The 16,815-nt window shown below is 39.0% G+C and overlaps 1 protein-coding gene and 1 long non-coding RNA gene across 3 annotated transcripts in view; one reads left to right on the forward strand and one right to left on the reverse strand.

Moving 5' to 3' along the window:
• The window catches only part of PARPBP (PARP1 binding protein), a 27,041-nt gene extending 10,234 nt beyond the window's left edge, over nt 1–16,807 (reverse strand). For both annotated transcript variants that reach the window (XM_083574112.1, XM_083574111.1), the window contains exons 1-6: nt 16,708–16,807; nt 14,279–14,552; nt 8,914–9,138; nt 7,320–7,430; nt 6,411–6,581; nt 4,695–4,849 (exon numbers count right to left, since the gene is read on the reverse strand). In XM_083574112.1, coding sequence (XP_083430238.1) covers nt 4,695–4,849; nt 6,411–6,581; nt 7,320–7,430; nt 8,914–9,138; nt 14,279–14,428 — 812 coding nt within the window. In that variant the 5' untranslated portion in view covers nt 14,429–14,552; nt 16,708–16,807. The remainder of the gene's footprint in view (nt 1–4,694; nt 4,850–6,410; nt 6,582–7,319; nt 7,431–8,913; nt 9,139–14,278; nt 14,553–16,707) is intronic.
• LOC310743737 lies at nt 6,998–10,881 on the forward strand. The gene is made up of 2 exons (XR_014539205.1): nt 6,998–7,071; nt 10,611–10,881. It is a non-coding gene; the product is annotated as an uncharacterized lncRNA (long non-coding RNA).
• Nucleotides 16,808–16,815: the final 8 nt, after the last annotated feature.

The raw sequence follows: 16,815 nt of genomic DNA on the forward strand, positions 1-16,815 counted from the left end.
TGCTCCTAAATAACTATGCAAGGGATTGTACCTGAGGTTGATTTTATTAAGTTGCCCAAAGTATTAAATCTGTTCCCGATACATTGCATGAATGATTTTAAGCTGTACAAAAAAAAGCCAAGCAGTTAAGATTTGGTCTGTTTCACTTCCTGCTACATTACCTATGCCACATTAAATTAATTTAAACTGATTTCTGTCCCACTTCTGACCTGCAATATTAACAACTGGGAAGTTACACTTCTGGTCAGCAGAGAGTAGAGCATACAGTAAGGGGTTGGCTCATCTTCAGAAGGCAGGGTAAAAAACAATTCTAAAAATGTTTGCAGTAGCAAGCTAGAAGAGGAAAGAACTATCCTCCTATCCTCTCACTTGGCCTTGATGATAGCATTGTGGCCATAGGGGGGGGGAAACCACACTGGGGAATGAAACCTTAACAGAATAGTATAAGGAAATAGCTAGAAAAATATGGAGAAGGGGTGTATTTAGAATCCCTGCCTGGCTTACCAGAGGGAACTGCACAAATGTTATGTACATAGACCCTCCCACCACACTGATTTGACTCAAAAGGCAGAGCTGTATGCACTATTGTCTGCTAACTAGAAAAAAAATCTCTGCTTTACAGTAAATCCAACTTTTCATTCTTCATCAGTGGATTATACAGGAAAGGGATTTACAAATGCAGTACCCTCATGGACTAGGTGGAAGGAGAATTAGTAATCACAGCACTTGTTGTAGGATCCTCCTCCCAAAGGCTGCTTCTGTCAAAAGATATTTGTCTAGTTTGAGGTGCCTGGTGAATGTAGAGGGGTGAGCCCATGTGAATGCCCTGCAGGTGTCCTCCGTTGAAGTTCAGGTATGCAGAGCAGCTGAATATGCTCAAAAAACTGGTTGATGAGTGTCCCAAGTACTAGGTACATGTCCCATGTAGGGAATCTATGAATAAATGCAGGGGGGTGGCAACAGGAGCAAGGGGTGGCAACAGGAGAACAGAACCACATAAGAACTGCTTAGTGTGGCTATGGGACCTTCCCCCAATCCAGTAACATTCAGTCCAGGGCCACCAAGTGCTTTCAAATCAAGACAAGCTTGCACAAACTCAAAGATCTCTCAGACGCCTGAAGCTGTGGCCTGGACACAAAGGCATTTCCACCAGCAATGGAAAGCTTTCCTGGCCATTTCATAGACAAACATCTGGAAGCTAGGATTTTCCAGGCCACTTTATTGGGAAAACCCTTCGTCTAAAGCCACTCATGGTCTAAACACAGAGCTGCTGCCAACATGGGGGCTTATGGGTTAGAAAATCCAGCTGCATTGGGATATGCCAGAGTTCTTAACAGCCCATCAGGTCCAAGAACCACAGACTCTGGAGCCAGTGGCAATTCACTAGTTGGACCCTGTCTCAGAGAGTTCTGACCTCCTGTAAAAGTTTGGATAGGAGGAGAAAGTAGTGACAGGGAGGTGACACGGGTACCAGGTGGCCTATCTTTCTCAAAACTGGGTTTTGAGCCTTGTAGGTGCACCATGCCCATTAGATGGAGCTGGATTCAGGTTATGAACTTGTTTTGTCCAGAAGGTTGTCTTCTTGCTCCTGGGACACAAATATTTTGAGCTGGATTGTGTCACCCCCTCCTCACTCCCAGGTGTTGGATCCTCTCAGCTGTGATGAGAAAGCTCTTCAGTTGATTTATCATGAAGCCATGTTCCTCCAGTACTAAAGTGGTGGTCAGGATCTCCCTGCATGCTCTGGCCTTGGATATTCACAAGTCTGATCCTATAGTAAACAAGTTGCTGGCGGCATAAAAAGAATACTACTCCTCAATATGATTTTATAGTATGTACTCTTTCTGGGAACTATGTGACGGAGAGAGCAATACAGACTGTCAAGAATATGGACAGCATTCAAAAACCTGATAAGACATAAAACAGCTTCCCCAACATCTATTCCAGGAACAGGAAAGCATATATCAAAATCCTATTACAGAGGTATCAGCATTTTTATTTTTTCCCGTCATGGCAGTTACAGAAAATGCACATTGCAATTTATAACAAATATAATGTATTATATTACGGAATGTTGTTATACAATAGAAAGACAGCTCATGATAGATTGTGGGCATCAATCAGCTGGAGAACTTATGTTATTTTACCAATTACTTATTTTAGAATGCACATTTTTATAGAATAGGTGTTTGAAATGCTTGCTCAGGTATTTTGATGCCAACTCTCTGGAATTTCCCCTCGCCATATTCAAAGCCTTGTATTATCCCTCATAGTTTTCACAAACCTCTTTTTACTCCAGGGTCAAAGACTTTGGAAAATTCATCAGCTGGCTAATCAAGCTTTTTTTAAAATAAAATAAAATACAGTGACCACTCTGGTAAACTCCATCCTCACTAGGTACTGTTCCCCTATGGGTGCCTCACCAAGGGGTCAATGGTTTTTATACTTGAACTTCTCATGTAATGACTAGTATGATGTGATGGGCATGCAGATTTATAACTATCTCAGGTTAGAAGCATATTCCATTATTTAAGGATGCCAGAAATATTTGCCCAGTTAATGGTTTAACACATAGCTGAGCTGTTTGTCTTCTCTCTGCTAAAAAAGCATGGCCATGTAGCTGTTCAAAGAGTTATATATCCTGAGCCACAAACTGCTCGAGGATACAGGAAATTTTTCTGGTCATGTGATACTGAAATATATTTTCCTAAGGAACCCTCCATTATCATGTCACCTCTCCTCCCACACTGGCTCTCTGAGAAGCTTTGTCACTATAGCAGGGAAGGTCAGAAATTAAGGGAGCTGGAGTTGTACAATGTTTGGAGGGTCACAAGTTTCCTATCCTTAATTTATAAACTTATTTTCACTTGAATCCCACACGCACCTCCCTTCTCTCTCCCTTGCAATCCTTGCTCTGTCTGCAAAGTTGACCTCCTGTTATACAACTCACAGTTATCAGGTTCATGTATCAGGTTCTCATCCTTCAATGAACTCTTCTTTAATTAAGTATTTCCTGAACTTTTGCCTAAACTGACTGCTTCTTCCTCCGCATTTCTCCTTGTCAATCCCATTCGTTCTTTACCCATCCAGATTTGCCCAGATACTGTGAACTACAAAGTTCTTTGAACATAGATGTCACTTCTGTGGTTGTGCACAGGATGTAGTACTAGGCAAGTTTGCAGTAACAGCACTAGCCTCTGTTACTACTACTGATATTCTTTGGTAACACAAGAAAGCAAGCTTAAATCAAAACTAGAGAAAGAAAAAATGGAACAGAAGCAAGAAAGATTCACATATCACAATAAAGCAGAGGGCAATGTTTATGAGCTAGAATTAGTAAAACAAGTCCCAGTTTCATGTGCTCCTCCCCTCTGGAATTTGGAAGTTTTAACCTCCACTTTTAGTTAAGCTCATCTTGCTATGCCATCTGGACCCAGAGTTATAATAAACTTTATCCATCAGCTTCAGAAACCAGTTTGAAGTTGGCTTCTTTTAAAATTAACCATACAGTGGTACCTCAGGTTAAATACTTAATTCATACTGGAGGTCCATACTTAACCTGAAACTGTTCTTAACCTGAAGCACCACTTTAGCTAATGTGGCCTCCTGCTGCTGCCGCGCCGCCGGAGCACGATTTCTGTTCTCATCCTGAAGCAAAGTTCTTAACCTGAAGCAATATTTCTGGGTTAATGGAGTCTGTAACCTGAAGCGTATGTAACCTGAGGTACCACTGTAGTTTTAACCACAGTTTGTTTGTCCAGATAACACAACAAACTGTGGCAAACTTAAAGCAAAAGCTTCTGAACTCACTCACCCACCCAGCCACATTGGAGTTGGAAAGAGGAACATAGTGTGTAAACTTCTGGCTTATTTCCGTTTATGCATGTCACGAAAAACTAGGAGTGAGGAACCTCTGGCCCTAATTAGGCTGTCAGGAATCCACCTACTTGTCAGTCACAGCTACCTGCCAGTCCCATGACATCATGGCAGGTATATGCAAGTAACAAGATGGGAGAGCCAAAAGGGCTGATCCGCAGGGCTTCAGAAGCACTATACACTCAGCTTCTGAAGTACAACCATCAGCTGCTCACTAGTACTCCAACACGCTACATCATCCAGTGTCATTGTGACATCTGGTGATTGACAGGTGAGTGGCCCAGCGCAGCTCAAGTTTGGGCAGCAGGGGTTGGGGAAGAGAGAAGCATAAGGCTCTGGCCTGCTAGACTGATCCAGTTGCTTCTGTGCTAAACAACATATAGTGTGATGTGCAAACCAACTCAAGCGTGTGGGAAAGCAAGGAAAGAAAGAGACCAAGGCTGCAATTCTATGCCTACTTTCCTGACAGAAGGCATCTTTTAACTCAATGGGCCTTATTTATGAATAGACACGTATAGGATTTCTGTGTCTACTCAGAAGTAATTTCCAGTGCATTTGATGGGGCTTACTCCAAGTCAAACTATTTTCAATATTTTTTTTCAAATAACCTCTCTTGCCCTGTCTGCTTTACTGCAGTTGTTATTAAGGAAAGGCTGAATAGATTCAATCTTCATATTGATAGGCTTACAAGGTTTGAAAACCCTCTATCTAAAATAGCTAAGAATGAGTGCATTTGTAATAGTTGCTGGCTTTGTTTTAATGAAGGAATATACATTTTAAACAGTGCTGCATGTACATATACATAGGAAAATTATTACCTCGGATCCTGGACTTCACCAATAATTTCTTCCAGTTTATCAATGAAGTGAACCAAGTGTGAAAGTCCCTTCATATGAGTTCTTAAAGGATCAGTTGGGGAAGGGGCATAACCTTTTCCTCCAAGTTCTATGGTTCTGATAAAAGATGTCGCCATCTAACAAGACATATAATTTGGCTAAGTAAAATAGTAATGCAAACATAGAAAACCAATACACCACACGTAAACCACAAATATTCCCACAAATATCAGGATGATTCAAGGCATCAAAGAAAAGTCCAAATTATTCCTTAAAATTAAACATAATGGCTTTCTATGCGATTGTAAAACAAAGACAAATCTGTTCCAAATATGATAACTGTGTGCTATTGTGAAGCAAAACTACGAATCTTTGGAAAACTTAAGTATATTAATTGTTCAACCTATTCTACTGTTTCAAGCCAGAAGGATTGTGCCTGCATAGTAAGACAAATTTGATCTTCCCATTAGCCACCTTACATTTAAATGTTTTGTGCAGAATTCAATTAAAATTGTGTCAATCAAAGCAGGTACTAGCATCAGGTGACTTCTGGGTCAAAATTCTGACCCCATAGCTGCCAATTCAGAGGTGGCCTGTATGGAAGGCACATAGGTCTGCCTCAACAGGACTTGGGATATTCATTGACCCTCAACAACATCATATAGTAATCCTTTGGCAAAAGCGTACACAAACCCAGTTAACCAGTGCACCAGAATCTGGTGGGTCTACAAGTGTGTTCTTCTTATCTACATATTGTATAATTAAAAAAAAAAGATGGGGGTTAGATTTTTAGAGAACCCCCAACCTTGTAGAATAATTCTGCCAGTGCTCATGGATACACTACAGATTCTGTGTGCTTCATAGGATCTTGACTACTCAATGGAAAGTATTTCGTCATTCTTCTTTAGAACAAAGCTGCCAAAAGAAAACCATGTTTTTATACAAAGAAGTTTTCTTTCTTTGGTAACCATAAAAGAGTGGCTGATGAACATAATCCAAGTCCATAATTCATAAAACACCAAATAATACAACTTTAGGAATTGAACTGATTAATCTTTCACATGTTTCCATACTTATTCAATTATAACACCCCAAAAACTTGACTATGCTACATCAAACCTGTTCCCAAGTCATGTTTTGAAAGGAATTAACATTTAAAACCCAAATTATGAATGCATGGTACAGTGCTCTGGCCTGAGTGATTTCCTATGGCTCTGTCACTGATAATGGGCAAAGATCTTTGAGTAATGCCCATTTGACAGAGAATTTAGGAAACACTTTTTTCACAACTACTGCTTCATAAAGCAACTTTAGTGCTCTGAAGCCCATCAGTTTTGATTTGCTCCCCCTCTGGCTCCACCAAAACTATACTGATACAGATGAGCTGTCCTGAGAAGCTAGTATATTAGAATGATTTCAGTCAACTTTTTCAGTATTTGGTGTACTGACACAGCATACCTGACTACAACAATCCTCACAGAAACTATGCCTATATTCACTTATCTAAAATGGCAGACTGGAGGATTTGTACAACCAGCATGGATAATGCAGTACAAATGGATGACTTCTGGCTGTTACATGAACAATCCCAATCCAGCTCCTATATAGTTTGCTTTTTAAAAAAAAACCCAAAATCATCCTATTGCATCTCCTCAATGCCTTCAAATACAAAAAAATGCTTTGATTTGTCATACGTACCAAGAATATGGACATTTGTCTCTGCCGTGCAGCATGTTTTAGGTCAGTAAAAGCTTCCCTTCCAAGTCCTCTGTCAGGAACGTTTAAAATGTAAGCAAACGCCAGATCATTCTTGGAATTAACCAATATACTTAAATATGCATACAAAATTTTCTTCACCATCAATGGTAGCTACATAAAAGAGAATCCTGTTAGTTTAATCAATAATAATAATAATAATAATAATAATAATGGGCGGCTTCCAACAAAATATTAAAATACCGTGATACATCAAACATTAAAAGCTTCCCTAAACAGGGCTGCTTCATGAAAACACAATTTAGCAAAATATTAGGAAACTCATATGTAGGAAAGCAAAAATACTACACTAGCTTTCAATTCACTAATCTCCATTTTGAAAAATCAGGTAAGCAATTAAAGAAACAAATATGGATTATAACTAATATATAAAAGTACACTGGACAAAATTTTAAATTACTTTTGTTCTTTCCAGCCTGAGATCTAGACTTTCCATACTGACCACCCTGGCAATAGACACTATTTCATCATAGGATTGTTCATCATTCCGATCTCATTAATGACTCCAAGTAAATTTTACTGTGTCAGGCATTCTATCTCCAGAGCAAGGTTTGAGTAACTGAAAGGCAGCAGGGGTGTACAGGTAAGAAAACATGGGTAGAAATTATGATGGGATTCTGAATCTTGGAATCTTTTACCATGCTTATCTACATGTTCTGAAATGTCTTTCCACAAAATAGAATACTAGTTTTCTTCTTTCAAAGAAAGCAGAGATGCAGCTAAATTTCAATACTGTATTAGAGTCCAAGTGTGATTTCTGTACATAAGCAAATACGGGTTATAATAAACACTATGATAGTTGGGATATAGGACAATACTCATACATTTTACCTCTTCATGATCCTGGTTCACTCTGCTGGTTGGTGTTGAGGGGGTAGTAAGAACTGAATGATTCTCAATGGCTAAATCTGCTGTTCCGGCAATAAATTCTAACAGTTGTACCTTTGGGAAGCAATAAGATATTTCAGAACTGTAACTAGACACTCTACTACCATTCTTTTCAAGGAACAGGTTGTGGAGGCTGTTTCGATTCTTGAGTACACAGAACAAAGTTTGCTGCACAAATAGATAGCAAAAATCCCAAAGCAGAAAAGTGGTTGAGGAATATGGGTGCTCAAAAAGAAAACTACTGGTTAGCTTTAAACTGGTCCTTGTTGAGAATGCAGGATTAACCATTAGTGCCAAAATCTCTCAGAGTGCTCCTTTTCTCTCTGTTCACATTCTCCACACCATCCATAATCTTATATACGACAGAAGTATCAAAGATTATGCATGTTGTGGAGAAAGTAGATAGGAATTACTTCTTCACACAGTGCATTAATTAGAAGATTGGCTTCCACATGATGTAGCAATGGCTACCAACCTGGGTGGTTTAGACAAATGCATAGAGAATAGGGCTACCATGGTTACTAGTCAATGTTCTCTCTCCACTGTTAGAAGCAGTGTGCTCCTGTATACAAGTTGCCAGGAATCCTAAGTAAGAATGCAATTGCACTCACATCTTGCTTGCAGGTTTTCAGTAGGTATCTGGTTAACCACTGTGAGAACAGGATGCGGGAATAAACATTTGAACTGATTCAGCAGGGCTCTTATTATAATTTAAAGGATGTAACATGCCACTATCACATTTGTAAAACAGAGGCTTGATGGGGAGGGACCTAAAAATTGATTCCAGAATACTTGTTGGATATTTAAAACATGGACATATGTAAGGCTGGAATGGGCTTTAATTCCTTTAGATACAAGTTTCTGGTACTGTTTTTTTAAGGTGATTAAGTGAATCAGAAATGTGCAGGCATTTGATGATAGGGAAATAAAATGATAAAAAATATTCAAGAATCAAAATTACAAAAAAAATCAAAAATCAAAACTTCTAAAGCAAGTTTTCAACAGGCAGAACTTTCCTCAACACATGCTCATAATTTAAAGTACCATAGCAGTTTGTCTTCATAATGTTTCCGATTAAAGTGACTGCATCCCTGGAATTTAATTCTGAGTTACTCTGACATGAAAGAGCATCCTTTCCATAGAGTTGTGCCAGACACATTAAGAGGGGATTATCTTATTTCATAACCACATAGCTTTTATCCTTACCAAGTTTAGCACAAAAACTGAAGTAGCTTATATGGCTAATATGTGGCTTTGGCATGGATTGCAGGATTACTGTGTAGCTAATTTAGCTTCATCTACATCACCTTCTTGGCAACATTTTATTCCATTCTTTTAAATAAGCCCACAAAAGTTACTAGCCCACAAATAATGCTTACCAATCCACATTTACTTTGTTAGCCATTTTTGTGGCACAGCAACAGGCTGAGATAAAGCAAATTTGAGGTGTTCGTTTCCCTGCTTGGTCGTCTTAAAGTCCAGCTTACTTGTCATAGGCTATGGCTGTTTTAATTAATTAAATAAATAAAATACTTACACAGGAAACCGATTCATTTTCCAGTGCTAGTGCCCTACATTTTTTATAGACATCTATTAGATCCACCATATTGCAGCGTTTTAAAAAGCTGGCATATGCACTTGTGATGTCAGCATAGTTTTCAGGAGCTTCCATATTTTTCTGCAGTATGCCCAGTTTGTCAGGTACCAGGTAATTCCAAGTTAATAGCAGTTCACTAAGAGATGCTTCAAAATCTCCGCGGTTCTGTAAGTTAATACAAGAGGGGGAAATCTGCTTACGGTACTTATTCGGAACAGGAATGGCAGGCTAATAAAATACAAACCAGTCTTACAAAGTTATATTATGCTGAAAAGCAAAAACTAATCACATAGAGCATTTAACTATTTTATGAAAGACTTTAAGGAAAATACCCATATCAATTTCCTCCCCAAGCCTTTTAAAAATGCATTGTTGTGGCATGGTTTGATTCTAATGAGACAGTAGATAGGAGAAAACATCAAGAAAACATCAAGTAGATAGGAGAAAACATCTATATGGACTGGTCACTGTTTCTAAGATTTAAAGCTACATATCAAAATCATCATGTGACTTAGAGCCATGAGACATACTTTAGACTCATCTTCCTATGGCCACTTACAGCCTTTACTGCTTTCCTCACTCTTCCTTTCCTCAGTTTTCATATTTATACCAATGCCTTACTTCCTGGAAATATCAGGCCAGTGTGGTGCAGGACTAGGACATGGGGGACCAGGGCTCAAATCCTCACTCAACTATGAAACTCACAATGAGACCTTGGGCCAGTCACTGCCCCTCAGACTAACCTGCATCACCAGGTTGTTGTGGATATTAAATGAGAGGAAGAACCATGTATGCCTTTAGCTCCTTGGAGAAAAGGGTGTGTGTGTAACAAATGTAATAAATAAATACATATATTAAAGGGTTTGTAGAGCCTGGTCTCCCACAGACACTGACCCTTACATATTTATTTTATTCATTAAATTTCTATTCTGCCGTTCCCCTCCAAGGAGCTCATGGTAGCAAACAACACAGTAATAAAACTGTACATATTAAAAAAAACATATTTTAAACACTTAAGAATGACTAATACCATCTAAATACATTTAAAAGGGCTGCTTACCTTCCCCACGGTGGCAGCATCATATGCCATCAAACCATTCCCTGGACAAATGATTGGTGGAGTGGATTGGCATCAGACTAAAGCTGAACTTACATCCAATTGAAATGATTTGGACAAGCAAGTCTTTATCTATACAGTGGTACCTCGGGTTAAGTACTTAATTCGTTCCAGAGGTCCGTACTTAACCTGAAACTGTTCTTAACCTGAAGCACCACTTTAGCTAATGGGGCCTCCTGCTGTTGCTGCGCCGCCGGAGCACGATTTCTGTTCTCATCCTGAAGCAAAGTTCTTAACCTGAAGCACTATTTCTGGGTTAGCGGAGTTTGTAACTTGAAGCGTATGTAACCTGAAGCGTATGTAACCTGACATACCACTGTACTACATTGATTTCAATAGGAAGTAAATGTCATCTGTGTCCAGTCCACTCACCATGTTCACACGTCATGCTATGCCAGTGTTTCTCAAAGGGTGTGGCATGCCACACTAGTATGTCAGGAGAGGATGGCAAGGGCAGCAGGAAGATTTGAGGACAATCATTCAGTGTAGTATAGTATCAATTTTTTATTATTATTTGCAGAATATGGATAGATATCTTTTCAAAATGAGAGGAAGAGCACCAAGTGATACTGGGGACAATCCTAGCTGTGATCCAGAATTGCTGTTTGAACAGAGTGCTTGAAAATAGCATTGGCTATTCTTCTACAGTTCTCCACAACGTACTGTTGTGAACAGGGATTTTCAACTCTGACAAATATGAAAGATTCCAAAAGAGAAAAAGGCCTTGATAAAGAGATGATAGTTTGTCTGCCTCAAATTAGACATAATATAAATGAGATTACCTGACAAAAGCAAGCTCGCGTTCAATGAGAGGTGTGAGTTTATATACATATTTATGGTACATATGTAAGAGGCTCTTCTATCATATTTTGGGAATGATTCATGTTCTTATTTAGCTGCATTGTTTTATACTTTCCGGATGCCCCCTGATCATATTATAAAATTGTTGTTGTTGTTTAGTCATTTAGTCGTGTCCGACTCTTTGTGACCCCATGGACCAAAGCACACCAGGCACTATTATAAAGTAGTTGTGTTCTATTTTATAAATCAAGCACTGATAGGATGTCTTTCTTACTGTTTTCCAATGTATTTCTTATCAATATTCAATGTGGTGCAAGCAAATTTTTATTCTGAAAGTGTAGTCCAGAGAAAAAAGTTTGAGACCCACTGTGGTTTAGTATTACAGTATCTGCATGAGAAGAAATGAGCCACAGTGAGACTTCCATCATGCAACCATTTAGAAAAGTTTATAAGTTTTTTACTTTCCTTTGCTTAACTGTGGTTTTGCTGTGACTGACAAATTGTTGCTAAATTAACTATAGTTATTTTCAAATCAACCAAACTCAGATTGTTGTTTCTGAAGTTGGCTTGTGTACACCATAGGTGGCTTAACTAGTGGGTCAGGAGGCCACACCAGGTGGGTTGTGGCAATGCTGCTGCTGCTGCCATGTTGAACTTTAGCTAAGACTAAATCCCACCTTCCTGTAGCTATGCCTGTATTGAGGTACTACATGGAACAAAGGTACTCTGTTCACTTGCTGGTCTATATCTATGGCATTCTGGACTTCTCCTGGAATGAAAGTATGCTGGGAACTAGAATGCAGAAGTGTTTTGCTGGGATAGTTTGGCTGCCTGGTAGTTGCCATCATAGCAGCTGGTGGGGGCCCAGGAAGTGATGGCAAAAGTCTGGTGGTTGCAGCTCTTTTTTAAAAAAACACTGTTTTGAAACCAGTTCTTTGAAGTGTAACTACTAGTTAAGCTTCAGAATAATTCAGTCAAAATCTTTTCTCACAAGATGAAGAATTTGCAGAGCTTAACTGTGTTTATACTGGTATTGTAAAAACATTTTAAATCCAAATAAAAATGCTGTCCAGATATCAGTTTTCATGATCAGGTGCCCACCGTGACAGCATATTATTCATAGAAAGGATTGTGAGAGTTTGTGGTAGGACTCAGAAAATGTTTTGCTAGGAATAAATGCCAGCTGGCTAATTTATAAAGGAAGTTCACAAAGTTCAACACTTTAATTCTCTGATAGACAACAGGAATATTATATTTCACAAGGGTAAAGTGAAAAAAATCAAACTTTTACCAATCTTAAAGCCCTGCAGTTCTTCCAAATGTTTTTTGGAATAATCATGTACTTTCTGAACATATTACTACAGAGCTTTTTTGTTCTAAATTCCAAATTTCTAACAAAATTTCTTTACAGAAATTATTAAATATATATTTCAAATAATTACACCGAAAATGGAAGTATGTTGCATCATGTTACTATAGAGGAATTACAAAGAAACCATGGTACCTATATGTTAGTGTAATGAAAAAATAGGTATAAAATGAGAATTCCTGTGTGCCAAGTTTGGGGCAAGTACTCTTTGGTACAGCAGAGATTTAAAATCACTAAATATGCAGCATACTAAAACATGGAAATATAGGCTGTTAGATCTATAAAATATGCCCTTGTGAGTTCCAAAGCTTCCTTCTTTCCCTAACATAGAAATCTGGTAAGTTAAAAATGGTTTACTTACAAACTCTCCAAAGGTCAGTTTCATGTGTTTTTCCATACAGCATTCAGAAAAGGTTGTACAGACAGTATTATTAGTAGTATTTATTAATTTTTCCTACCACCCTTGATCTATATATTTTAGTAAAACTTGGCTTAGTTGCATAGTGGTGAAAGTTCCAAAATTATTGATACAGGAATTCAAGAGAGGCTTGTTAGAGACATGCGGCTAAGCTGGAGCAACCAACTTAGCCTCTTCACACACTGCATTCATCAGGTAGATTGAAGTGGCTTGATTAACTCCCTCCCTCAAAGTGAGCTAAACCTGGCAGGACAGTTTAACCCCTTTGTGCATTAACTAGACTAAGCATGTTAGTAATATGAGGCTGGTGATTTGTAAGTTTGCTAACTAAAATAAAATTATAATAAAATGCAAATATAAAACCTCTGCTGAACCAGCTGCCAGAGAGGTGCAACAGAGGCCCATACTGGGTACCCTCCAATCACATGATTAGTAGCAGGGCAGGCCCAGGATCCAGTGGATCCTGTGCTGGCCCAACCCCACAGAATTGCAGTTGTTTCTGAAAGCAGCTTCCATACACTAACCATTTGGGCAAGCACATTGGGGTGCTCCCTGCAGAGCCCCCACACCAGCAGAGGGGTTTGGATTGCTCTGTCTCTTTTAAAAGTTATGTTAATTCATCGGACAGAAACAATGCTTATTTTTGGTCTGGTTTGATAACAATGTTTGTTTGCCCTTGCAAACCACCAGAACAGCAGAGGCCAATAAAGGTTCCAACTTTTCACTAAAGATCTTTGTTAAACAAAAATATATCATATGTCAGAAAAGTGTATATATAACTATAAGCATAATGTTACAGATGCAACTGAAAAACAAGTTCCTCACTAACCCTCCCCACTTTTTCATCTGCTTATAATTTTATGATGTAAAATCCTTTTGAGCTGAAAATTTCCATGGTCAGTCTCAGCAGAAGAAAGTGAGCTTTCCTGGAAAAGTCTGCTGAGGTACTTCATCCTTCAGCTGCTTGCACTTGAACAAAGAAGAAAAAATTGGTTCCACTGTAACCAAGTTACACAAATGCTAACCTTGCAGTAATTGTAACTTGAATTATATGTACTTCCAACTTTATTAGAAATGTAGTCCTCATTAAGATCCTAAGTCATTTAAGTAGTTAGGCATATATTTAAAGACACACACATGGATATGCTAAACTGATTCCATTCCAAAGAAAAGAAAATTAAAACATATGTTATGTTAACAGCCAAAACATTAAGCATCTAACACTTCCCAACATTCTGTTACGCTTGAGTTTGACAAAGAAACAGAAGTCAGGGGCCTTATTCCTCATCCTCAGAAGTCGGTTTATTCCTGTAACAGTGTTACCTTTTAACTTTTTCCAGTGAGGATGAATGGTTTCCAGTCAATGGCATGGGGAAGAAAGAAGAGTGTTCGGTGGAACTCATACATATAGCAAAAAAGCCACATTTTCCCATTGCATCTGAAACAGCTCAATGAGAAATATAAGCAGCATTTTGAAGAGGCTAGCAAGACTCCTCCCTTCTCAAGCATCAGAAGCAGTAAAGGCATCCTTCAGCTTTATCTGGGCAGCTTGTGAACGAAGTATTCAAGACAGAAAATTTTCCTAACTTTGTTCACTAACCTTTTTATTGACCTCAGCAACCGATAGGTACAAAGCCATCAGCATGCAATCTACACCACACACAGTAGTCCTTTCAGATTCTGAAAATAAGCGCCATTCTTTTCGAAAACACTGAATAATATTCAAGATCCTTTGCTGAAGGGAAGCCATGATCCTAAAATTAGAAAGTAAAATAATACTAATTTTACTTAGTTTCAGTGTTAGAAACACAGATGTATAAGCTAATCACCAAATGACAGCTTAAACCTAGGTTGAGGTTGCCAAAACTGAATGTCTAGGTGGGTTTTTGTGCAAGGAGATATATATATAATTATTTTTCTCTACATTTCTATACCACTTTATATTTTAAAGAAAAAATTCCAAAGCAGTTGCAACACATTAAAATGCTAAATAAAACAATCAGAATAAAACTAATTCAAGCTTCAATAAAAATCTTTCAGACCCTTCTCTAAGTGCTTTCCCCATACTTAATTACCTACTTAATTTATATAGCTGCTCTATAGCAGAAGTACTCAGAAGTGTGGTTTAGTAGTTAAAGTGCTGGACCAGGACTTGGGAGATCAAGGTTCAAATCCCCACTCAGTCATGAAGCTCACTGGGCGACTTTGGGCCAGTCACAGTCCCTCAACCTACCTCACAGGGTCATTGCAGGGAATAATTGAGGAGTAGGGTGAACCATGTACTCCTTGGAGGAAAAGGTGGAATATAAACGCAATAAATAAGTTGTTCTGCTTACCTGCTTAAGAAAGCTGGAGAGACCAGCCAGATAGAGATGTCAGTTGCCAACTTGGCATCCAGAGATCTCGTGGTAGCAACTGGACACATGCCAGTAGCAAAATGTGCCTGGCATCTGGCTAATTTCTAACACTGCTTAGTTTAATTTTGAACTACACAGAAGGGGTAAACCTTTAAAAGAACAGGATAAACATATTCTCCATGACTAGGGGCATGAGAAGCAAACACATCTAAATGATATTCAATAAGGACATAACATGGCTCAAGAATAAATGTGACATGGAAACAACAGGGAAATATGAAAGATTATTGTAAGATGAGTTACCAAAGTGACAGTATGACAGAAAAATCCTATGTCATTTGAAGGTACATAAAAATAACCTGGGGGCCAATTCTACATTGGCTTTGTGTGCCAGTTCTCCATAGGGAACTGGTGCACGCAGGAGGATTTAATCTCTTCTCAGCAGATGAGCTGGGGGTTAAATTCTACTCAGTTTGGCTACATTAGCCAGTTCTTTACATAGACTTGGTGCATGCAACCAACTCAGTGGTCTGTGAGGCCAATCCTGATAAGGATCTGGCCCATGCAGCCAAAAAGATTCCCTAAACCTATCTTAAGGTAAAAGCCTGAACTACTACAACTATCTGGAGCACCCTAGAATGTCATTTCATCTCATACCATAGTGAGCCCTAAGGCTAGTGAGGTCCAAATTCTGGAACTATTTTACTCTAAAGCAGCAATCAGTTCTTAACCAAATATTTGTATTTTGCGTTTTTCTGTTGTACACCACCTTGTGATATTTGGATGAATGACAGTATGGACATTTATATAATGATGATAAAGTAGCAGCAAAACTATAAGGGAAATTTCTATTGCCTTTCTCTTTGTAGGAATGAGGCATCTTGGAGACATTTAGGCCACTATCTATCTTGCTCTAGTACTTTTTGGGGGGGAGGGGGAGCCCCTGAAAGTGGCTGGCATTTTCCCCTTCTACTGGCAGAGTCTTTTTTCAGGTTCTGCTAATTTGGCAACTATGCCCATTCCTGAAAAAGAGACACTTGAACACTGATGCATGCCCTCCTAATCTCTCATCTAGACCGTTTCTCTTCAACTGGTCACATACATGGTAAAAACCTTTTAAAAGCGAGGTGAGAGGAGAAAATGTCTAACCAAGCACCTGCTAAGAGTTCAAGAAAGCCTTCTTCACACATTCCACGTACAGTAATAGATTATATGCCTAATCCTCCCGTGTCAGTGTAGCACATTGGCAGCGTAGCACATTCCCGGTTTTTGTAAATAACTTTTATTTGACTTTAAGAAGATATAAACATATAACAAAAGCAATTGAAAAACCATATAAAGATATTACTCTGAATCTCAGGACCCTTCCCCTCCATGGGTCCTAATAACAATGTTTACAACTGCTTATCAGTTCGTTGTCCCTTTTTTTTAATGCATCTAAATTGTCCATATTTTTTGTTACTTTACAAGCGTAATTAAAATCCTGCTACACATTTCCATCCAGCATGGGATGTACTACTGCTAGGAGCAAGAAGAGACCAGGGCGTTGTTCGCTTCCCCCGATCAGTTGGCAACCCGAACTTCTAGCAACGGCGTTATTAACGTCCTCCCCGCCCCCCCCCGCCCCCGCTCTCCCTCTGCTCGTCCGACAGAGCTACGGCCACCACCCTACTCACCCTGCAGTCGCGGGACAAGAACCGCAGAAGCTGGGACTCAAAAGCCCGGTGGGTTGCTAAGCAACCCTCAGCACGCTCCGCCAACCGGCTGTTCGCGGCGGTTT

Source organism: Podarcis filfolensis (genome assembly GCF_964270895.1).
Source record: "Podarcis filfolensis genome assembly, chromosome: 10".
Taxonomy (NCBI): Eukaryota; Metazoa; Chordata; class Lepidosauria; order Squamata; family Lacertidae; genus Podarcis; species Podarcis filfolensis.